At 40.4% G+C, this 23,341-nt stretch overlaps 3 protein-coding genes across 3 annotated transcripts; 1 reads left to right on the forward strand and 2 right to left on the reverse strand.

The window, feature by feature from the left end:
* Positions 1 to 3,289, forward strand: LOC139458491 (fucolectin-1-like). Its single transcript, XM_071239928.1, has 3 exons — positions 1 to 49; positions 2,128 to 2,382; positions 2,838 to 3,289. Exons 1-3 carry the CDS (start codon positions 1 to 3, stop codon positions 3,287 to 3,289), a joined length of 756 nt encoding a protein of 251 aa, XP_071096029.1.
* Positions 3,290 to 7,188: 3,899 nt separating this feature from the next.
* On the reverse strand, positions 7,189 to 8,757 carry LOC139458492 (fucolectin-like). Its single transcript, XM_071239929.1, has 3 exons — positions 8,709 to 8,757; positions 8,160 to 8,414; positions 7,189 to 7,718 (listed from the first exon to the last, which is right to left on the reverse strand). The coding sequence occupies exons 1-3, from the start codon at positions 8,755 to 8,757 to the stop codon at positions 7,189 to 7,191; spliced, it is 834 nt and encodes a 277-aa protein (XP_071096030.1).
* An 8,068-nt stretch (positions 8,758 to 16,825) lies between these two features.
* On the reverse strand, positions 16,826 to 18,760 carry LOC139459019 (fucolectin-like). Its single transcript, XM_071240461.1, has 3 exons — positions 18,712 to 18,760; positions 17,857 to 18,111; positions 16,826 to 17,298 (listed from the first exon to the last, which is right to left on the reverse strand). The coding sequence occupies exons 1-3, from the start codon at positions 18,758 to 18,760 to the stop codon at positions 16,826 to 16,828; spliced, it is 777 nt and encodes a 258-aa protein (XP_071096562.1).
* Between the last annotated feature and the right edge of the window lie 4,581 nt (positions 18,761 to 23,341).

Consider the following 23,341-nt stretch of genomic DNA (forward strand, 5'->3'; position numbering starts at 1 on the left):
ATGATCGCTCGCGTTCTCTATTTCCTCATGGCCCTTGGTTCTGCCAGTGGTAAGTTACACTTCTCTTCGTGAACATGCTCTGTTTGGTATATCTCCTTGAACACGCCCGCTCCCCGGGAATACGCTCTATCTACTAGACCAGGATGGCAATTTGTATATAGTATGGGTGTTTCATTATATACTTCAGTATGGAAGACTGAGTTTTTCGAAGTTGAGAAAAGTTATACCTTCATTACAGTGAACATAACTTTTGATATCTCCCTTACTATTGTTATACAAGAGTTAACCCCCCCCTCCTTGTCTCCTTTTACCGTGTCTAGTCACTGCACAAACAGTGGACTTCCTGTTCACGTTAGTTCCACATTGACAAGGCACAATAATGACAGATGGTCATTTATGGAGTTAATATCGCTTCATGCCGTTAGTTTTTCTTTTGAAAATGCTTCCTTATAAACTGTAAATGTCTCATTTAACTCGACTGTTCGTTTCGCAAAGCGCCATTTTTGTTTCTTGACCAGCGTGTATTGTTTTGCTTCCTACAGCCGCCTTGTAGATTTCAAGAGCATTTATGGTTAAAGTTAATTTTGTTTATGTATTTAAAGATTTTGCAAACAAGAAACTACATTTTTATTTGCAAATACAAGGGGTGGTGAAGTGTCCCTGTTTTTTAGGTTGGGATAATTTACGTTTCAAAGTTTTGCATTTGTCATGAAATAAATTTAGTTTCCGGTCGACAACTACACACAAAGTATAATTATGATAAATAGTATATTCCACGTGTCACGTGAAATATCATGTTTCTTTCATCTCGTGACGGGGGAAAAGGAGAATAAAAAAAACAAAGGGAAAATATCTCCTTTCCCCTCGTCACTCATTGAGAGTAACATTATTTCACTCGACACATGGTATATCCTCTATACGAACGTCGTACAACTGAGGGTCGCATTGTAAAACATGCCCCGGTTCTAGTTCCCCGAAGACCCGTCGGTCTAAATCCACACCGAACATCTGTCATCTAATGTAAAATGTATGAGTGAGTGAGTTGTGTTTAACGCCGCTTTTAACAGTATTCCAGTCATATCACGGCATGTCAGTTTAATGTATGAGCCCGAAGAGATGTAGGTCTTAGACGTTTACCACTTCGGTGAAACCCACGAGCACGGGTATGGTGCTGGCAAACCTAGAAACATAATTGGGGCGAACCGGGATCCGAACCCACAATCATAGGTTTCTGGCGTGCTCAAGTGACGCAACTCCGCACAGCGAATCGCGGCGCCTTAGACGACTGGGCCACCCGTGCCCCCGTAAAATGTACGAAGACAAACATTGATTTTGTTTACAGTTTACTCTCCGGTCGTTTTATATGTAACACCATATCTGACCTTCATCTGTTTCCGAATGTTGTACGTACACCTCATGCTCCGACTGAGCGGAGAACTTGTATCAATATTGAAATTTGAACTATGACGTCCATGCCTCAATGGCGGGGTGATGAATCTGTACCACATTTTACGAATCCAGTGGGTTGGGACGAATGTCAATGGGAGTGCATCAACGTTCACATTTTACAACCCCGTACATGTATTAAACATGTAACGGGGTTTTACGAGAAATAGTCCACTCATTGATTTGTCCTTGTTCTGTCTTGTGCAGCTATCATAATCTTAGTATGGTACCTCGAACAGGGGTCAAGGTCATTTGTGACGTTTAAGGGAAGTATTTTAAACGCAGGACCTCGTTCGAGGAAGAGTGAGTGAGTATGGTTTTACGCCGCTTTTAGCAATATTCCAGCAATATCACGGCAGGGGACACCACAAATGGGCTTCACACATTGTTCCCATGTCGGGAATCGAACTCGGGTCTTCAGCGTGACGCGCGAACGCTTTAACCACTAGGCTACCCGACGGCCCCTATATACAATAAGATAGATAATTTAAATTGATTTGCAAGATTTCATAAAATGTGTTTTGATAAAACAGTTTATGTCATATAGCCATGCTAGGCCGACTTCAGCAGAAACCATTAACCTGACTTTTTCGTTAAATTATAATTGATAAATATATAAAATTCAAAAAATTAATGTATGTTTCTTGTTCTTACAATATTTGTTTGATCCTTGTTGTTCAGCATCGAGCGTTTACATTTCAACAAGCGAGGTCGCTTCAGGACAGCCAACAGAGTCCACGTCGTCGTTTTACTACGCAGCCATAACCCTTAACGCAACGTCGGACTTGGCCGTCGATGGCGACACCAATGGCGACTTCCTCTCCGGCAGCTGCTTCTCCAGCGATGTTCCGGACGTCAACCCCGTGTGGTACGTCGACCTTGGCGAAAATTTCAACATCTTCAGCATCAAGATCTACAACAGAGGGGATTGTTGTGGTGCGTTGATTTCTGCCTATTAGTAACTTTCTGTTAATTAACAGAATGAGTGAGTGAGTGGTTAGGTTAACGCCGCTTTGAGACGATGTTCCAGTTACCGCACGGCGTGTCAGCATAATGTGGGACGAAAGCCCGAAGTGATGCAGGTCTCAGACGTTTAACACTATAGTGAAAGCCATGAGCACGGGTATGGTGCTGACAAACCTGGAAACATAATCGTAATCATGGTCACATGTTTAGACATTTAATGAATTAAATCTGTTGAATGTTTTCTTGGGTTTTTCTCATCTACATGCTCCGCTTGAGAGGGAATGTGTCGGCGGGTCATAGAAATGATATAAACAGGTTTGGTTAAACATGGAACTGAAATACCAATCAAAGCAGTGTTAAACTCTCTCACTCACTCAAATATCATTATAATCATTGTCATAATATTTATCATTTTCGATTCGCAGCTGATCGTCTCGCTGATTTTGCCATCGACGTTGTCGAGAACAACCCCTTTTCTGGCGACCCTGGCAACGTGGTCAACTGTGGCAACATCGGCAACCCCGGGGATGTGGGCCCCAATGGAACAAAAGAGATTACATGTCCTTTCCAAACATTGTACTTCAATTCACAAAATAAGAACTACTTCAGCATTGCGTTGCCCACCGGCCGATACATTCGCATCACCAAAACGGGCGAGGGAATGATGACGTTTTGCGAGATCGAGGTTAACGCAGCTACCAACATCTTCTACAATTACTCCCCCCGCAAAGGAAGTGACAATGATGGCCTTGCTCCAGAGGGCTTGAATACGTTCAAATCCGCAGCGGAAAACATGCATTATGTCCCAGTGACCTTACCCGTCACAGGCGTCGCCGATGGTGATCAAAGTCAGGAGACTGAAACGGAAGACGAATGAAAACGACATCCGAAAGGGAAACATCTATCTACTCAGTGTTTCCTTGGCTTTGTCTCCCTTGAGAGAGAGTGTGTCGTCGGAGCATAATATGAAATAAACCATTTTGGTTCAAAATAAAACTGCTGTGTTTGTATGTTATGTTTTTAAGTTATGGGCAAAATGGTTGACAATTTAACAATTTGACTCAAGTGTTCAAAATCAGTTGTGAATTTTGAACATTTTCGAAAAGGTATTTATTCAGAAATCCATGGGATGGTTATTTAGAACTGGTGAGAGATGAGAAATATAGAGAACATACAGATGGCATTACCCTTAATAACACACAATAGCAGTGGATATTAACAGTCGGTTGATTAAAAAAGTATACTTCCGGACAAAACGAAGTATACACCCAAGTTTGATGGTGGCTTAAAATGAAACAAATGAGGAATCATTATTCGATGGTGATGTATTTGATACGGATATCATGGTTGCGTTTTGAACCGTACGTTTGTAGCATTTGTAGAAGTGGCTGTTTTCTGCCTAGTAACGTTTTGATACAGTTTGTAATTGTTTGGTCAAATCCAATTTTCAAGTGTAAACATTTTGTTCCTGCAGTTTATACACCTCTTCCCTGAAGTGCTGGAGTTTTACAAAAAATAATCGTTTAAAGGTAATGCCGGATGTGATGTTGCTTCGGTTCCTTATTGACGGTAGGGTAGCCTAGTGGTTAAAGCGTTCGCTCGTCACGCCGAAGACCCGGGTTCGATTCCCGACATGGGTACAATGTAAGAAGCCCATTTCTGGGGTCCCCCGCCGTGATATTGCTGGAATATTGCGAAAAGCGGCGTAAAACCAAACTCACTCACTAACTTATTGACCACCTCCGTGGTCTAGTGGTAGAGGGTCCGCCCGGAGAGCGGAAGGTCCCGGGTTCGATCCCCGGCCGCGTCATACCAAAAGACGTTAAAATATGGTACTTGTTGTCTGGCGCTCGGCATTAAGGGGCTAAAACAAGGACTGGTCGGCTCGGAGTCAGTATACTGTGTGTGAGTGGGGTATTCAACAGCGGCATGGTATCTCAGTGGGCTAGCACTATAAATCGGCTTCAGTCCGGACTAGTACAAGCAGCCACACACACGTGCATTCACGTCGCTTTATAAGTGCAAAAATCTTGGACGCTACGTTAAACCCAATTTCATCTCACCTCACCTCGGTTCCTTATTCCAAAAACCAAATCTTGTCGCGTTGACTGAAATGAAACAATTATCGATCTCAAAGACGATACAACAGACATCCATACCCTGCCTATCAAAAGACATTTCCCAGTTCAGTTCATCTTACCCGAGTGCACAGCCTTACAGATGTAGGCGTGAAGGCGTGAAGGCGTTTGGTTGAACGGGTATGGTGCTGACAAACGGGGTGAACCGGGATTCGAACCCATAACCATGAGACTCTGTCGTGCCAAAGGGACGCAACTCTGCACAGAGAATAACAATGTATCTGCCATAACGTGACGTTACACAGTTAAAGGCAGCAAGAGATCATACAGTTTAATCTCTGAAAGTGTAACATTATGTTCGTCTCCAGCGTTCGAGTATGTCTTTTAGATACTGAAACTTAAATAGCTTAATTTTAACCAATCTTGAATTCACGTAATGTGTATGTGAGAATATCCTATTTTGAAAGGTCATATGGTAAAGTAGGCTTTGGATTAGATGTTGAAATATTAGTAAAAAAACATTATTAGGTGTCACCGTGAACCAGGTGTGCATGCTCAGAACACATCGACTTTATAAAAAACATCGAAAACCTAAATGTATTTGATGCCATTAAATGAAGTTGACCCTGATCATTGCTCAGCAACTCCTTATAGTCACTGATACCGTTCAGGCTATATTGATTAATCTTACTTTTGGGGCACTGTCGAGTCCAAAGTTCCATTAAAGGTGCTCCGTAAATTTTATTATATATCAATATTTGTTTAGCAGGAGACAATAGCTGCTTTGAAGGGTAATTGAAAGTAACCAGAAGCCCGAAATATTTACTTTTTGAAAGACTCTCAGCTAGTTACAATCCAATATAAACTCGGTCTTGACAAAAATCAAAATTTTATCTAGCTTAGTGCACATGACACAACACAACCTTGCGGCAGTGAACCTGTCGTGATAACTGTTCATATAGTTCAGTTTGCTTTTGTTATCAAAGTGAACACGAAATATCTACTAAAACCAGAATAACCTGTCTAAAAAAACAGCCGTCATTTTGTCGTTAACCTTATGGGTCGGGATCTTTCGTGACACAGTTTACAGTGAATTTAGGCAATATCACCACTCCATTAATATTCGATGTATTATATAGGTAACCGGATGTCCCCGAGTGGTTCCGGTGAGTGAGTGAGTGAATGTGTTGGACTTAACCCCGCCTTGACTAGTGTTCAAGTTATATCACGGCGTGTCAGCTTGATGTGGCAGGAAAGCCCGAAGTGATGCAGGTCTCAGACGCTTACCACTTCGGTGAAACCCACGAGCACGGGTATAGTGCTGACAAACCTCAAAACATAATCGGGGCGAAGCGGGATTCGAACCCACAACCATGGGTTTCTGGCGCGCCCAAGGGAAGCAACACTGTAAAGTGAATTAGGCGCCTCAGACGCCTCGGCCACCCGTAAACTCGTCCCACAGATCACTACAATGTATATCATCTTCTAGACGTTCGCGTCTTGTCGGTTTAAACTCGCCTATAGAGAAGGGGAGTTATTCTTACAAGACTTTGCAGTGTTTACTGCTGAATGTAGTGCCTACGGAATCATTGTCGATAAGAACATTTCTCCAATGATGCAGTTATAGCAATGCTCAGGAAGCGAAAATCCTAAAACACCTTTGGACATCCTTTAATAATTTCGAAGAACATAGATGATTCATAAATCTATTTTGATTGTTTGAGAAGAATTCATAACTTCCAGTTTCAGATACACGTACCTTCTATTGCGGTTTCTTTGTTCAATGGTGCTCGTCCTGTATAATTTTACAATTGTTACACATATTATGAATATAACTATTCAAAATTGGGAAATACTTGGCCAGTGACAGAATTTTTTCTCAGTCTATCGTACCGACTGCCCATACGCTCAGTATGTTCCTGATCCGAGAATTCCGACATTCTTGGAACAGACTACTCGCATACATTGTGGCCATCTTCTAGACGTACAAATACACAAATAGAGCTCTTAGATTGTCTGTGATCCGACCTGTAAGAGGCTATGTCTACCCGAACTATAGTACGTTCTGTCTAACTAACCTCAGAATCGCTCTTGCCACCCGACCTCTTATCAAATCTTTTAAACATTCTGGCTGGTATGACATTATGGCTACCCGAGCTCTTAGCACTGACTGTAACACAGGAATTGTATGAGGTTATAACTTATCCCGCCCACACTTTACCATATACGAACACCCACATGTATCTTATAACGTTCTCTGAAAACAAAAGGGGTGCACGGGTGGCCCAGTCGTCTAAGGCGCCGCGATTCGCTGTGCAGAGTTGCATCCCTTGGGCACGCCAGAAACCTATGATTGTGGGTTCCAATCCCGGTTCGCCCCGATTATGTTTTTAGGTTTGTCAGCACCAAACCCGTGCTCGTGGGTTTCACCGAAATGGTAAACGTCTGAGACCTGCATCACTTCGAGCTTTCCTTCCACATTAAACTGACATGCCGTGATATGACTGTGGAATACTGTTAAAAGCGGCGTTAAACCCAACTCACTCATCCCTTGAAAACAAAAGAATAAAGACTGGGGTTCGTGCAGCGGAGAATTTTATTGACATGACTTCAGATTTGGAAGACAATATCAGTTTGATACAGTAGGATGCATACAGTATTCAGCATATCTGTATCCATTGTCTCCGTTGATACCAGTTTACTCAGACGCAGCTTCCGGTTCCTGTGGTTCCGGTTCCTGTGGTTCCGGTTCCTGTTGAGCTGCTGGCTGGGGGACTACGGGACCGGGCACGGTGACACGGTGCATGTCTCCCTGGGGCTCGAACTGGGTGACGGTAACTCCATCAGGAAGTGATCTTTTGTTGGGGGCAGCGTCATCAGCAACACCAGCGTTGGCTACACCAACACTGGAGTATGGGTAGAAGACGTTGGTTGCAACGTTGACTTGAACCTCACACAGTGTCAGTAGTCCCTCAGCATCCCCAGTGCTTGTTTTTGTAATACGGATGTATCGGCCATTTTGGAAGACGGTGTAGAAATAGTAGTAATAGTAGTAGTAGTAATAGTAATAGTAGTAGTAGGTTTGAAAAGGACATACAATTTCCCGAGACTGGCTCAACCCAACACCTCCGGGGTTGCCGATGGTGCCACAAGTTTGGACAGTTCCCGGGGTGCCAGTCAAGGGATTGTTCTGAAGAATGTCGACCCTGATGTTGTTGAGACGTTCAGCTGCAATGCGAGAGGGATATTGATATAGTTATACACCTTAATCGTTGTGGTATGTCATCATCAGGGTTATACACAGAAATAGGAAACTGTAGGTTTAAGGAATATTGTTGAAATAACCAGTTTGATGTAACTTCATTTAAACCATTTTGATGACGTCATTTCATTATTGTTCTTGCAGTTGATTCTAAGCCAGGCATTCAATGGTCATTCTAGACATATTAAACAAATACAACTGACACAACTATAGGTCAATATGCAGAATTATAGATAAATTATATCTCAGCCATAACATGCTCGGGAAATCACTCGAATCTGTTGAGTCAGAAAGTCCATCGAAGCTTTTGAATCTTTGAATCTGTGTTCGGAATCAACACGTTCCCATGAATTCACCACGACGTGATAAAGACAGAGGATACAGTGAATGAAACAATGTACACTTACCACAGCAGTCCCCTCTGTTGAAGATCCTGACGCTGTAGATATTGAAGTTTGCTCCAAGGTCGACGAACCACACGGGGTTGTCGTCGCCGATGGCACTGGAGAAGCAGCTGCCTGAGAGGAAGTTGCCATTTGTGTTGCCATCGACGGCCAAATTGGAGGTCGCATCTATTCCTTGAGCGGCAAACACGAAAGACGATGTTGACCCCGTTGGTCTACCCGTCGCGACCTGGTTTGTTGAGACGAAAACGTATTGTCCTGCAAGATTTATAACACATGTAGGAAAACTGTGTGATCGTTTGATGAAGTGAGAATAACATAGTTCCTATACTGGCTGGAATTTATGTTCGCCAGACACATATACTACTGTTGGCACGACAGATTAACAATAGAAATTATATAAAAGACTCTGGTGGTCCTCATCTTGTCTTCATTAGTATAGATGTGGCCAAATAACTAAATACTGTGGAATAAACTAACACAAAGAAAGAAGTCTGAAACTAAATAAAAATCTAGATTGTTTAAATAAAAATAAATATAGTTCCATCTCACCTTGGGTAGAACCAAGCAGCATCAACAGGGAAATGAGAAGACCAACCATCTTGAGCATCAGTCAGTTGAGATATGTCTTCAAGTGGAGAAAGATGGCAGGATTTATAGTTTCCTTTGCTAATCTAGAAGTTGATTGTTTAATTCATAACTCACTGGGGGTTTGGAACAGCAGTTCAAATTTGAAACGTTTAATGAAAATTCTGATTCGATATAGACAGAACCTGTTTACCTGGCATAATTAAATGTATACGTGAGTAACACGTGGTGACCCAGTGGTCACTGGTGACATAGTCCTGAGAGTATAGATGTGGTTAAAGTTCCAAACTGAGTAGGTTATACAAGTTGTTATAAGCACTTATATGTTGACGTTGCACTGTTCAGTTGAGCTATATTTAATTTCAACAGAAAAGCTCTTGAAAGAATATTTTACATTAAAAACAGTTGACGGAATATTGTAATTAAAAGTAATTAAAAAAATATTGAAAGTCCTTGTAATTCAGGTCAAGCCATTAAAACAGGAACCAAAGTCTGTTTAGTAATTTGGCAGTATTCATTTCTAAAGATTTCGTTTGCCTTTATTCAATCGTTTGTGATGAAACACATTGTAATATTCTTAATTCTTGTGAAACTAGGTAAAAATTGTCTGTATTATAAGCCATACTATTCTTTATTTGAATAACTTTCATCTCTGGATGAACGTAGCACAAGAATATCTGATTGTCAAAAATAGAGAGGTGTGTGAGTTTGGTATCTATATATATTTTCCTTTTGCAATAGCAACTCCGAGCCAACATGTACAAGTCCTTGTTTTGTCCCATTTATGCCGAGCGCTGGGCAGGGTAACGATAAGTGCTATAATAAGTGCCATATTTTAACGTATTTTGGTGATACGCGGCTGGGAATCGAATCATAGACGCTTTTGTTATAACTGAAGGCACCACTGAAAACACATGTAAAATAATAAGGTCTTTAAGTTTGGTAAATTAAATGGTTTAGAATAATAATTTGTCTTCCAGTGTCAATTCTTAAACATTTCCAAAACATCGATCCACGCAACTGAGAAACGATGACATGCATCAAGCACGTCAACGTGCCTGACCACCCGATCCCCTTAGTCGCCCCGTACGACAAGCAAAATCGCCCGTAATGACAAGCATGGGTTGCGGAAGACCTATTTTAACCTGGATCTTCAGGCGTGAAAGTATATCAGACCAAGTTTCTAATCCATGCATAGCTTTTGTGCAGCAATATCAATCTTTCAAATGATTAATACAGCTATACTATGTTATGGTTGTGAAGTTTGGTGGTTCATGAAAACTCCAGCTGTTGAAAGGTACATCTCAAATGTATCTGACAAATATGACGTGTAGGTTCTGAACCGTCAGATTTCGTCGTTGGTTAAATGGGGTTTCTCCCGCTGTGTACGGTAAGATCGCTTCGTGTTGTTAAAAATGTGTTCAAATTTATAAGATGTGATGGAAATATGTAAATACATATTGTTATAAAACGCTCCGTTAGAAAATGAGCACCTTAATTCAGAGCTCACTTGCACAAAGTGATCTTAGCCCTAAGACTATCGTAAGCCTATGTTAAAGTATGGGGGTTACGATCATTTTAGCACTCCGATCGCTTTGTGCAAGTGGGTCAAGAACAAAAGACATGAACTGTTCCTGATTAGAGACGTATCATATTGGTATGGATATTGTTATGTATGGTTGGAACAGGACATAATAGACACGACAGGATTCATAAGTGAACTTGGGGAAAGAGTAACATATATTCATACACAGAGAAAACCAGTTAATGCCACTGGGTGAAACACGGCTGCATCTAAATACATAACATTCTCTAACTGTGGAAAGATATATTATGATTAATTAATGTAGTTAAATATAGGAAAGCTCTAATTATCTGCACATTCTTATTTTTGAGAAGGGAAGATGGGCAAATCCTAAGATAGCCTTGGTTTTTGTCCTTTATGCACTGAGGACATAGAAGATGAGTATCAATGCCAATACAAGATGGCGGATGACGGAGGTCGCATATGATATCGCTACGTGTTGTGCTGCAATTTATAAAGACGCAAAGATTGTATTGTATTGTATTGTTGTTTAACGCCGCACTCAGCAATATTCCAGCTATATGACAGCGGTCTGTAGATAATCGAGTCTGGACCAGACAATCCAGTGATTAATATCATAAGCATGGATCAACGCAATTGGGATCGATGACATGCTTCAACCAAGTCAGCGAGCCTGACTACCTGATCATAGTCACCTTTTACGGCAAGCATGGGTTGCTGAAGACTTATTCTACCCCGGAATCTTCACGGGTCGCAAGACGATCTGAAGTAAATTACACATTCTAGTTTTATAAATATTATCAGAGTACACTTCGGAGCTACTTTGTGAGCCGTTTTCCCGATTCATTCACAGAACTGGGCTATGATGTCGACTCTAGAAGGCCGAGAGAGGGGAAACGCAAGTCAACACAAGCGCAGACAATACAGAAGTGTGCGCGAACACCAGAAGCTGTCGGACCGCCTCCGTGGTCTAATGGTAGAGCGTCCACCCAGAAAGCGGAAGGTCCAGGGTTCGATCCCCAGCCGCGTTAAAATATGGTACTTGTTGTAACCCTGTCTGGCGCTCGGCATTAAGGGGCTAAAACAAGGACTGGTCGGCTCGGATACTGTGTCTGAGTGGGGTATTCATGTTAAACTGCGGCATGGTATCTCAGTGTGCTAGCACTATAAATCGGCTTCAGTCCGGACTAATACAAGCAGCCACACACACACACACAGACACACACACACGTCGCTATATAAGTGCAATAATCTTGGACGCGACGTTGAACCCAATTTCACCTCACCTCACCATATAAGCAAAGACATCTAACAGAATATTTCTCTGTATATGATGCAGTTTGTTTCACTGAAACACATCTGGATGTATCTGCAGATAATGAAGTTTTACACTGGCAATCATTTCATGATTCAGTGACGAAAGATAGAATTGCTTTTGGCGGAGGCGTTATGATATACATGACTAAGTGTTTAACATACAAGAGGATGTATGAACTAGAAACTGTTACTGATGAGAGTATATGGATAAAAATATGTTTTTCTCAAGGGTCTTTGTTACTCTGTGTTATTTACAGACCAGGACACACTTTTATAGAGTTTTGGAGTCGTTTAGATAATTGTATCGAGGTTGGATTGGATGTATCATGTTACATGGCTACTGACGGTGATTTAAATGAAACTTTATTATCTAACAGAAATTATTATAGAAATGAAATTGTACCCCCAAAAAACATTAAGTAATGTAATTGTTGTATCCACCAGAGTCTAAAATCTAGCACACTTTTGAATCCAATTATTGTTTGTTAAGATGTCGACGTGAAGGACAGTGGTGTGATCGACTTTGATCACAGATCACAGACGTAGCACATATTATAGCATATAAATACAACATGAATAGTTATGCTAACACCGATAAGTTTCTTTCGAAACTTTATAACGATCATATTGATAATTATTTAGATATGTTGTCAAAAATTTCGGAACATCTACAATCATTCCCCCGTAATGGAAAAACAGATACGGATGACAGTTTCAGGTTTTAAAAAAATCACGGATATTGAATAAATATTTCCAATTCATATCTACCCTAATTGAAGAACGCGAATAATTACCATATTTTCAAGCAACACACTAACATACCTTTTGATTAATTAACTGTCGTTATAAAATGTCTTCAAATTATTTAGGCATCTGGTACAGACAGAATGAATCATAAACTATTTAAGAAAACAGTAAACAGCATCAGTAGTGTTTTATGTCTGTTGCTCAATCATTCATTGACGTTAAACGCATATCCATCAAGAGCGCATGTTATGCCTTTGTATAAGAAAGTAGATCATCCAGTTGTGTCAAATTACACTCATTAGTTAAATAGGTAAAGTGTTTGAGTGAGTTGTATTTAGGCATGTTTATAACTATTTTCGTGACAATAAATTGTTATTGAAATACAATGAAGGCTTTCAAAACGGAAATTCCACTGTTCATGAATCAATTGAATTGTATAATAAATTTTGTATATGTTTAGATAATAGAGAAAAATATTGTATGGTTGTAAGTGATGTTTCAAAAACAGTGATCGCGTCTGGCATAATGGGCTTATGTAAAAATTAGAACAGAACTGAGCAGAACATAAAGAAATGTTAGAAATGTATGATATATAAGGGATTTTACTTCAATGGCTGTCCAGGTACATAAGCAATCGTACTCTGTCAGTTTTTTTTAAGCGGAGCTCTATCAAATCAAGGATTTTGAAGGCTTACGATCTACAGAGGTCGGTGTTAGGTCCCCTATTATTCATTGTATTTATTAACGACATTGCTGATGAATTAGATTTCATAACAAGACTCTTTGCTGACGATACAGCAATCGGCTTTCCTCCACCTGATAATCAACAAGTTGAATCAATGAATACACAATGCCATTTAGAAAGTGGTCAAATGTAACAAATGTTATATTTGGGATAACACTTTCTTAGTAAATTACAGATTCCCGTACTTTTTTGGGTTGAGTCCCGTCCGGGATTCGAACCCACACTTTGCCAGAGTGAGGCACCTAATCGCCAGCAAATAAAGTCGGCGATCTAACCAACTAAAAAAATCCGACAATCCAACATCTTCTAAACCGCTGTGGAAGCCTGGGTGGCTGAGTGGGTTAGATCGCTGACTTTGTGTGCATGCCATTAGATATAAAGTATAAACAATTTTCCAAGACTCCATTTCAATATGTAACCCATGTGGAAACTCATTTCTTTATTTATTAGACTGTTCACTGTACCACCACCACCACCAAAAATCTATTTTAATACTAATTCAGGACATTTTACAGAACGCCGGGAACAACAATGTTAGATAAGAGTTAATGTTCATGTTAAACGGGATTGAATGTTTGTCAATAAAAGAAAATCAACATCTCTGTAAGGCAGTGCAAACATTTCAAAATCATACACGGATATGTGCGTAACTCATAAATGTAAATACCAGTCTTTCGTTTGTGCCTTTCTCTTGTATATCTACAGAGACAATTTTTTTCTTGTCAGTGTCCCTTGTATATATATATGATGTACTGTTAAACCTCTGTAAATACAATGAAGAGGGGGTTCTAAGTTGGAGAACTTGTTACCAATCCATTTCAGTCTAAATAATCAATGTTTAAACCATAAACTATCATGTTGTGTTTTTTTCCGAAATGTTCAGCCGTCATCGTCGCGTCCGCGATTATAGCACTCATATAACGACGTGCATGCACGTGTGTGTGTGTTTGTGTGTGTGTGTGTGTACGTCTACACGCCGCGGATATGCTGCAAACAGGAATGGCGCCAAACGCAGTTGCCAGACATTTTAATGTTCAAAGCACAATATCTTTTTAGAAGTTGGTGTGGTGAGTAAGTTGATCCTAACACCTTTATCAGGCAAGTGATAAGCTTGCTTGATAAAGGTGTTAGGATCTACACCGAAACGTCGCACTAATTGTAATAAAGAAGTTGTTCATCCATAGAACATGTCTTATTTCACAATATCATCTCTTTGGAGACGTTATCTACAGCAGGGCGACACTCATGACTTGTCACGGCCCAGTTATCCACGTGTGCCGTCATGTCAACAAGACATCCATATTCGGTTTGTGCATCTACGGAATCGAGACCAAACTGCCACATTAACAGCTCGGGCAATTCCTAGGTTGGGACCAATTAGTGACAGAAACGTGCCCAACCGATTGATGAATAGTGAGTGAGTTGTGTTTAACGCCGCTTTTAACAGTATTCCAGTTATATCACGGCGTGTCAGCTTAATATGGGAGGAAAGCCAGAAGTGATTCAGGTCTCAAACGTTTACCACTTCGGTGAGACTCACGAGCACGGGTATGGTGCTGACAAACCTCGAACCATAATCGGGTCGAATCGGGATTCGAACCCACAATCATAGGTTTCTGGCGTGCCCAAGGGACGCAACTCTGCACAGCGAATCGCGGCGCCTTAGACGACTGGGCCACCTATTGAGGAATAGCAACATCCTGCCCCGAACTTCCAGCGATACGCCCAAGTTTGCTTCTGTGTCACCGTCAGGTACGCCTTGCTTAGTGTGGACAGCATCTGAGGTTCAGAAGACAAGACGAGGACAGTATGCTGTTCACAGGTAAGACCACCTTTCATCTGGTCAGCTCTGATGCCCGGGAGAACGTTTCAGTGTCGCTTGCGTTACGTAGTTTGAGTTTGGAAGTGTAATTGTATGGGGTGGCATCACAACTCAACGGAGAAGAAACCTCATCATTGCTAATGGTAATTTGAATGGCCTACGCTAGAGGGACAACATTTATGCAAATGCAGGGACGTAACGTCATGTTGCAGCAGGATAGAGACCGCCCACACCTTGAACGCTTTGTATAACTGACTGTTTGAGGTAGCTGTACTGCCATGGTCGGATGTTTCTCCAGACCTCTACCCCATAGAATATATCTGGGATGAGATGGAACAAGAACTAATTCACATATATCCGGTAACGTTAGCTTCGTTGGGCCAATGGTTGACATCTGGAACAACATCCCAGGGTTGTTTTCTCTAAACTGGTGTCGTCAATGCTCCGCTGCTGCCTCAATGGTATCCACGCAGATGATGGTCACACCCGATATTAACATTGCAGCTGTTACACCATCCCTTTTTAGAGCGTGTCGCTCTGTCCACTGTTACCTAGTATTGGTTTGTCAATGAATTACCAAATCTTCTGTTGCTATTATTATCATTAACGCCACTTTATATTAGGTATAGTTATTTATTTCCATTGTTAAATTTAAAAAACAAACATTTTGTGAAATATGAGATATAGGAAACACCTAATGTAATAAAATGTTCAAAGATATGAAGGTAATAAGTCAACGGATCGGATCCCAAAATACTGATGAGGGCAAGAGAGGTTACGCGACCGGTCTATCTGTGTATACAGTGTGATACAAATCAGTACGTCACACGTGTGTCGTATTGACAAGGCATTTATCATTTTCATTGGATAACCATGACCTCTAAGTCACAAGGACACACACGAAACGTTCTTTCAGAAAACAATTCACGAGTCTTCTTCGAGACTTACACTTTAAAAGCGAGTGAGTGAGTATGGTTTTACGGTGCTTTAACAATATTCCAGCAATATCATGACAGGGGACACCAGAAATTGGGCTTCACACATTGCACCATTGTACATGTGAGGAATCGAACCAATATCTTCGGCGTGACGAGCGAACGCTTTAACCATTTAACTACCACACTTTATCAAACGAACAAGCAGGCCAAACACGTCAATGTCGCTAAGAAGTTATATCTTAACCAAGATCTTATTATTGAATTCAAGACATCATTTAGACATATAGGCAATACTCGAATCTCAACAATTGGACTTAAGTAATTCCGATTTCAACTTATATTTATTTATTTCCTACCTGTTTCAGCATTTTGGTCCTTTTGTTGACATAACACGGCAAGTTAACGAATGTCCAATGTGTTATTTAGGTGAGGAAGACTAACGTAGACGTATAAAACAAAGTTTGGAGATTTTAGTAGTCATTAAATATTACCATATTCTTTTCTGTCCAAACGTATCTAACACCGTTATACGTGGAAACGTTGAGGTCGTCTTGATAGTGAGAAATAAAACAATAAATAATTGTTTTGTAAAACATTGTTTCAATGTTTCTATCTTGTCTTAATATGTCATATAACTTTATACATGTATACATTAATGGTTGGAAACAAAAGTATAACTTGACTTAACATTGTTTTTGTTTGTCATCACCAAATAATCGTTTTTTTTAGTATCATCAACAAATAATCGTTTCCACACTTTGATGTGATATATTATTTCGAATGATTATATATTGTTCCTTGTCACTCTATTGACAACAAAAGATGAACAAATGGTCGTACAGCAGGGATTTTTTATTGAGACAAGAAAAAAACATTTACATTTATTTCGCGATTGAAAGTATTTAATATATTGATTCAGCTGTTCCAATTAACGTCAGTACGAGTTCTATCAGACGCAGCTTCCGGTTAATGTTGTTCCGGTTGCTGTTGAGCATTTGGCTGGGCGGCTACGGGAGCGGGTATGGTGACGCGGTGCATGTCTCCCTGGGGCTCGAACTGGGTGACGGTAACGTTGGATGCAGCTCCATCAGCAACACCAGCGTTGGCTACACCAACACTGGAGTATGGGTAGTAGACGTTGGTTGCAACGTTGACTTGAACCTCACACAGTGTCAGTAGTCCCTCAGCATCCCCAGTGCTTGTTTTTGTAATACGGATGTATCGGCCATTTTGGAAGACGGTGTAGAAATAGTAGTAATAGTAGTAGTAGTAATAGTAATAGTAGTAGTAGGTTTGAAAAGGACATACAATTTCCCGAGACTGGCTCAACCCAACACCTCCGGGGTTGCCGATGGTGCCACAAGTTTGGACAATTCCCGGGGTGCCAGTCAAGGGATTGTTCTGAAGAATGTCGACCCTGATGTTGTTGAGACGTTCAGCTGCAATGCGTAAGGCATATTGATACAGTTATACACGTTAGTCGTTGTGGTATGTCATCATCAGGGTTATCCATAGAAATAGGGGAGGCACTGTCTCAAAATATTGTCACTTTAATACTACAGGAAGTGGGAGGTTTAAGGAATAAATTTTCAAATGACCAGTTTGAAGAAACTTTTTTTAAACCATTAACAACGCTATTATTGATGCAGTTGATTCTAAGTCAGCCATTCACCAGACAAGTAAAACTATAGGTAATTATGCAAAATGATGGAAAAAAAGTAAATATCAACCATAATATGCTTTAAGCTTTAAGAAATCACTCGAATCTATTGCGTCTGGAAGAAGAATCGACTCGCACCCTTCGGAGCTCATTGAATCTACATCCGCAATCAACAGGTACTCGTGAATTTTCCATGACGTTATAATGACAGAGGATACAGCGATTGGGATACGATGACATGCATCAACCATGTCAGCGAGCCTGACCACCCGATCTGTTAGTCGCCTTTTACTATGTAATAATGTATAAGTGGAAACAATGAATAATGTACACTTACCACAGCAGTCCCCTCTGTTGAAGATCCTGACGCTGTAGATATTGAAGTTTGCTCCAAGGTCGACGAACCACACGGGGTTGTCGTCGCCGATGGCACTGGAGAAGCAGCTGCCTGAGAGGAAGTTGCCATTTGTGTTGCCATCGACGGCCAAATTGGAGGTCGCATCTAGTCCTTGAGCAGCGAACACGAAAGACGACGTTGACCCGGTTGTTCTACCCGTCGCGATCTGGCTTGTTGAGACGAAAACGTTTTGTCCTGCAAGAAATATAAGAAGTGTAGGAATGAATTTCTGAAGTAAAATGTGTATGAAAACGGAATGATGGTTACATGAAGTAAGAATGACATGGTTCCTAAACTGACTGAAGTATACGTGCTTTCGCGCCATATTCTACTCATTGCATGACCGATAAACTATAGTAATATACAAGAATCTGGTGGTCCTTAGCTTATCTTCCATTGCTGATTGAAGTGTATATTGTTTCGAGACATAGACTTGACAAAATGAATGCCATGAGACCATAACGAATCAACTAACTTGAAACTCAAACTATGTATTTCGTTTGTTGTTTAACACGGTACTCAGCAATATTCTGTAAATAAACGAATCCTGACCAGAAAATCCATGATTGACATCGTCAGCATCGATCTAAACAATTGGGATACGATGACATGCATCAACCAAGTCAGCGAACCTGACCACCCGATCCCGTTAGTCGCCTCTTAAGACAAGCATAGTCGCTTTCTATGCCAAGCATGGGTTGCTGCAGCATATTCTATCCCGTATCATCACGGGTCAAAGGCTCAAACTCAAAAAGCCAGATATAACCAGATATAAATATAAAAGTTCCATCTCACCTTGGGTAGAACCCAACAGCATCAACAGGGAAATGAGAAGACCAAACATCTTGAACATCAGTTTGTTGAGATATGTCTTCTAGTGGAGAAAGACAGGAGAATTTATAGTTTCCTTTCTTAATCAAGAAATTGATGGTTTAATTTTAAAACCAGTAGGGGTTTTGGTACAGAAGTTCAAATTTGAAACGTTTAATGAGAATCCTAATATTATACAGACAGAACGTGTTCGCGTGGTATAATTATATATTACATAAGACAATGTTGGTGAAACGTGGCAACACAAGGGCTATAGCTGACACAGTCCTGAGAGAAAATGTGTTGCGACAGTTCCTATCTGAAATTGGGTGTAGAAATGTTTACGAGATAAACACTGCAGTTCAAGCATAGGATTATTGTTTAAGATTTATTTTGTTGATTGCTGGTTTGTGACATCGAGCAACCAAGTTCCAAAGTTGCATAAACATTAAATCTCAAGCTTTAAAATAGTGCCATATTAGCCTTAAAGTTTTTACCAAAGAACTTTTGTTTTAATTTTAAGCAACCAATTCCATTGTTGTTTCAACGTTAAATCTTCCGTTTTGGAAAACGTTACAGATTCCATGGATTTCGGACGATAAAAACAATTTCCAAGGACTTTTTAAAGATTTGCACGACAAATATTCGAAATTAAGATAATTCTTATTAAAATGCCTACATGTATCTAAAACCAGTTATTAATTATATATATCTTTAGCCTACTGAATAGTATGGGTTAATGGGTATATGAAAAAGAATGAATAGTTGTTGCTCAATCTCTTTTTTAATTTAATTTTATTGAGAAGAGACTAAGGCTAATAGCGTTCAAAATACAGAATGTTCAACATGTAGATTTATGTACTTATGTGTAGGCTTAATTTTCTTTATAAATCGTTTGCAGTGTCACGATACAAAGATTTGTGTAGAAACCCTTGATATCATATCATTATTTCAAAAGTTAGTATTTTGTATGATGCTTCTAACCCATCGTTAATCACGTTAAGAAATCAATCTGATCAAAATATCTGATATTCTTCAAAGAAACCAGAGTGAGTGAGTGAGTATAGTTTTACGCCGCTTTTAGCAATATTCCAGCAATATCACAGCGAGGGACACCAGAAATGGGCTTCACACATTGTACCCATGTCGGGAATCGAACCCGGGTCTTCGGCGTGACGAGCGAACGCTTTAACCACTAGGCTACCCGACCGTCCCCAAAGAAACCAGAGACTGAGTCAAATTAAAAACTTCACATTTTTAAAAGTAATCCCATATATGATATACAACGGACAAATGTATCAGAGAAGGTAATTTTTAATCATTAATGTCCAAAGAAAGATTTTAATTAACGGTGGTAACCATAATTTGTTCCAAGCACCTACGGTATTGGGTAATAACATCAACAGTTTAAATCATAAGTCCCAAGCAAGTTCAGGGGCGTGTATGGCCACCATGTGCGTTGACAACTGCCACACAACGCCTCCGCATGGGCCTTGTGATTGGGAAGACGACGCCATTGATGCTGCAAAATGGTGCCAAGATCTTGCAAATTCTCTGGTTTGTTCTGGAGAGTGGGCAGACTTCTGCCAAGAGCATCCCAGACGTGTTCGATGGGATTGAGGTCGGGAGATCGTGACGGCCAGTCCATGACGTTGACTACCGCATTCTGAAGAAAATTCCTTGTCAAAATTGCTGTGTGGGGGTCTGGCATTGTCGTGTTGGAAGATCAAACCGGGTCCATGTGCTGCCATAAAAGGCAGAAGATCTGATGCCAGTACCTGGTCGCAGTAAGCAGCAGGGTTGAGGTTGCCACGGATGACAAGAAGCCTGGAACGTGCATTGCCACAGAAAGCACCCCACACCATGACACTTAAGCCTCGAACTCTGTCAACTTCCTGTACACAACACTGGGCGTAACGTTCATGGCGGCGCCTCCACACCCTCGCCCTACCATCAGCAAATCGAAGATTAAATCGGGATTCATCACTGAAGACAACTTGATTCCAATTCCTCTGAGTCCATCGTAAGTGTCGCTGTGCCCACAACTGACGTTGACGTCTGTGTAATTGAGTCAGAATCGGCCCGCAGTATGGCCGTCGTGCTTGAAGGTGAGCAGTTCTCAGATGGTTTCAAACAGTTTGCGCACTCAGTCTACCCCTAAACAGTTCATTTCTGGTTGATGTAGCCATCAAAAATCTGTTACGGAGGTGGCGTAAGACGGGTGTTATCTGAAGACAATACGTGGCCATTACTGTTTAAATACACAATACGGGCCCACAATGATAACTGGTCAAAATGTTAAAATTTTAGGATTGTGAAGCTTTTAATTTGGTTCAGTATATTTTTCAAATCAAAAGAAATTTGAAAAGTTTGGAGATTACCTTTCCACAAAACCCACAGATCTGAATCGCCATGAATATGTGCAGGACCAATACTACTACTTGGATGTGTTCATGCAATTGATGTGACAATTTCTTTTATTTTGTTTTTAAATTAAAAACAAAACTGAGTTTCATTTGTGGAAAATGTTTCAGCCTCTGCTTCTCCGAAGCTATACACCTAAGAAACATATGTAGAACTACAGTTGGATTCCGATTTAATCATACCTTTCGTATGGCGGTCATATGGCAGGAGTACAGATTTGCGGCGTCGGGGAAAGAACAAACACTTCCTTTTAATGCAAATGTGTGAGTGACGGGAGAGCAGGACATGCTTACTCTTTTCGTGAACACCTGGAGTCATCACCGATATTCAGTGATCCATTCATCCAATTTCCACCACCGATTTGTCAATGGCACTCAATGGAATCTGTTTCGGTGGATGATAGAGACTGATTATTTTCTATGTACTTGAAGAGGGTCGATGTGTCCGTCTGGTGGTAGATTGAATTCTCCAAGATTCATCATAACGTCAGTACCATGTATCAATTATGCTACGGCAACTACAAAAGAAATGTTTCGCCCGAGACATTAAATCTACCTTCTGTGAAGGACAAGAACATATTTTTTAATGTTCTTTACTTGTAAGCAGCATAATACATGCAGTTGTAGGCAGCAGACGTAATTAAAGGTTACCAAATCGTTTTCAGTTTCAACGAAATCAGTAAATGGGCCATCCTGTCACTGGATTGTCTGGTCATGACTCGATTGTTTCCAGTCCGCCGTCGTAAGGCGGGAGTTTGTGCAGCGTTAGGAAACAAAGAAACCCTTCCCTTTTTATGCAAACTGTGTGAGTGGAGGGTGCTACCGGTTTGGCAGGGAATGCTAATCCTTAAGACAAACAGCTGATGTCATCTCTGATTTTGGGTGAAGTATTCATATAATTTTCACCACTGTTTTTCCTTTTAGCGCGGATCATTCTCTGGCATTAACGTTGGTGTTTTATATTTACATGTAAGATATGAATTAAGATTATATTTTTCTTAAAATTCTGTGATTTGGCTTATTCCGTTTTGTGTGTGAAAATATGGTTACAAGACTTATTTTGTAAACATCATCACCTGCTTTGGCCATTGTTGGGCTCATTACGAAATTAATATCATATATATATATTTCAGGAATTTCTTAACTGTTTGTTGAGGTATAAAAATGAAAGATCTAACATAAATATCATACCGTCCTCTCATAAAGGCAGATATCATTACACAGCAACTCTCTCCTTATTTGATGAGTATGATGGTACTCGGTGAACAACCGTGACTTGAGGTTAGTTTAAGATATATGTGCTTGCTCAAAAAGTACCGGATATTATTCATAGCAGGAAATGCCTTATTTTTATGCAAATTGTGTGTGTGGCGGACGGTAGCGGTAGGGCAGGACACGTATACAGTTTTCGTGAACACCTGGACTCATCACTGATTGTCAGTCATCAATTCATACATAAGAATACTAAGTTGCCTTTTACGTTCATTGGCATCTGTTCCGGCAGATAATCATGACTGATGATTCTCCGGCATTGACTTTAATACGTATCAAGCATAAAAAAAACATATATACTCACTTTTGTTTACATTTTGAGAAACTGTTTGAATTTCCGTGGACACATGGTCCTGAAAATGAGTAAATAACTAAATTCAAGTCACACTATTTACGACGTTCAGAGAACTTCAGTATTGTGATTTACTGAGTGTTTGAGTGATTAAATGATTGATTGAGTGGGTGTGTTTGGTGTTTCTGTGAGTTAGTTTGGTTTTACACTTTCTTTATTTCTCCGAATATCACAAGAGGGAGGTAGCGATTTGAATAATTGTGTTCTAAACATTGTTTCATTTATGTCACACTTGGAGTCATCAAGAATTGGCTTCACTCATTGTGCCCATTTTTAAACCGACCCCAGGCCTAATGGCTTATGGCCAGAGATGGCCCTACTTTAATACTTGCTCCTTATCATTAGAGTAGAGTGTTGTCATCAGCTGGTGGTCGAAGTGTCTTGTGACATTGGAAAATGAATAAAAAACTGTTTAATATTAGAACAGCAGAGTGTTTATTGACAGGGACAATACAAAGTCAAATCATCAAAACACAGACATTATATTGCATGAATAGGAGTAGAAAGTCCTCATTCTCCCGGGGAATATTCTCAATAAGAATTTGTTTCGTTAAAGGTCTTGTGAGAC

The sequence above is a fragment of the Haliotis cracherodii genome, unplaced genomic scaffold, assembly GCF_022045235.1.
Source record: "Haliotis cracherodii isolate W230 unplaced genomic scaffold, xgHalCrac1.p SCAF_13, whole genome shotgun sequence".
Taxonomy (NCBI): Eukaryota; Metazoa; Mollusca; class Gastropoda; order Lepetellida; family Haliotidae; genus Haliotis; species Haliotis cracherodii.

Coding starts and splice junctions, on each gene's coding strand:
- LOC139458492 (XM_071239929.1), bottom strand. CDS start 8,757: ATGGTTGGTCTTCTCATTTCCCTGTTGATGCTGCTTGGTTCTACCCAA. Junction 8,415..8,708: donor GCTGCTTGGTTCTACCCAAG/GTGAGATGGAAC, acceptor TAAATCTTGCAG/GACAATACGTTTTCGTCTCA. Junction 7,719..8,159: donor CAACAGAGGGGACTGCTGTG/GTAAGTGTACAT, acceptor CTCGCATTGCAG/CTGAACGTCTCAACAACATC.
- LOC139458491 (XM_071239928.1), top strand. CDS start 1: ATGATCGCTCGCGTTCTCTATTTCCTCATGGCCCTTGGTTCTGCCAGT. Junction 50..2,127: donor GGCCCTTGGTTCTGCCAGTG/GTAAGTTACACT, acceptor CTTGTTGTTCAG/CATCGAGCGTTTACATTTCA. Junction 2,383..2,837: donor CAACAGAGGGGATTGTTGTG/GTGCGTTGATTT, acceptor TTCGATTCGCAG/CTGATCGTCTCGCTGATTTT.
- LOC139459019 (XM_071240461.1), bottom strand. CDS start 18,760: ATGTTTGGTCTTCTCATTTCCCTGTTGATGCTGTTGGGTTCTACCCAA. Junction 18,112..18,711: donor GCTGTTGGGTTCTACCCAAG/GTGAGATGGAAC, acceptor TATTTCTTGCAG/GACAAAACGTTTTCGTCTCA. Junction 17,299..17,856: donor CAACAGAGGGGACTGCTGTG/GTAAGTGTACAT, acceptor TACGCATTGCAG/CTGAACGTCTCAACAACATC.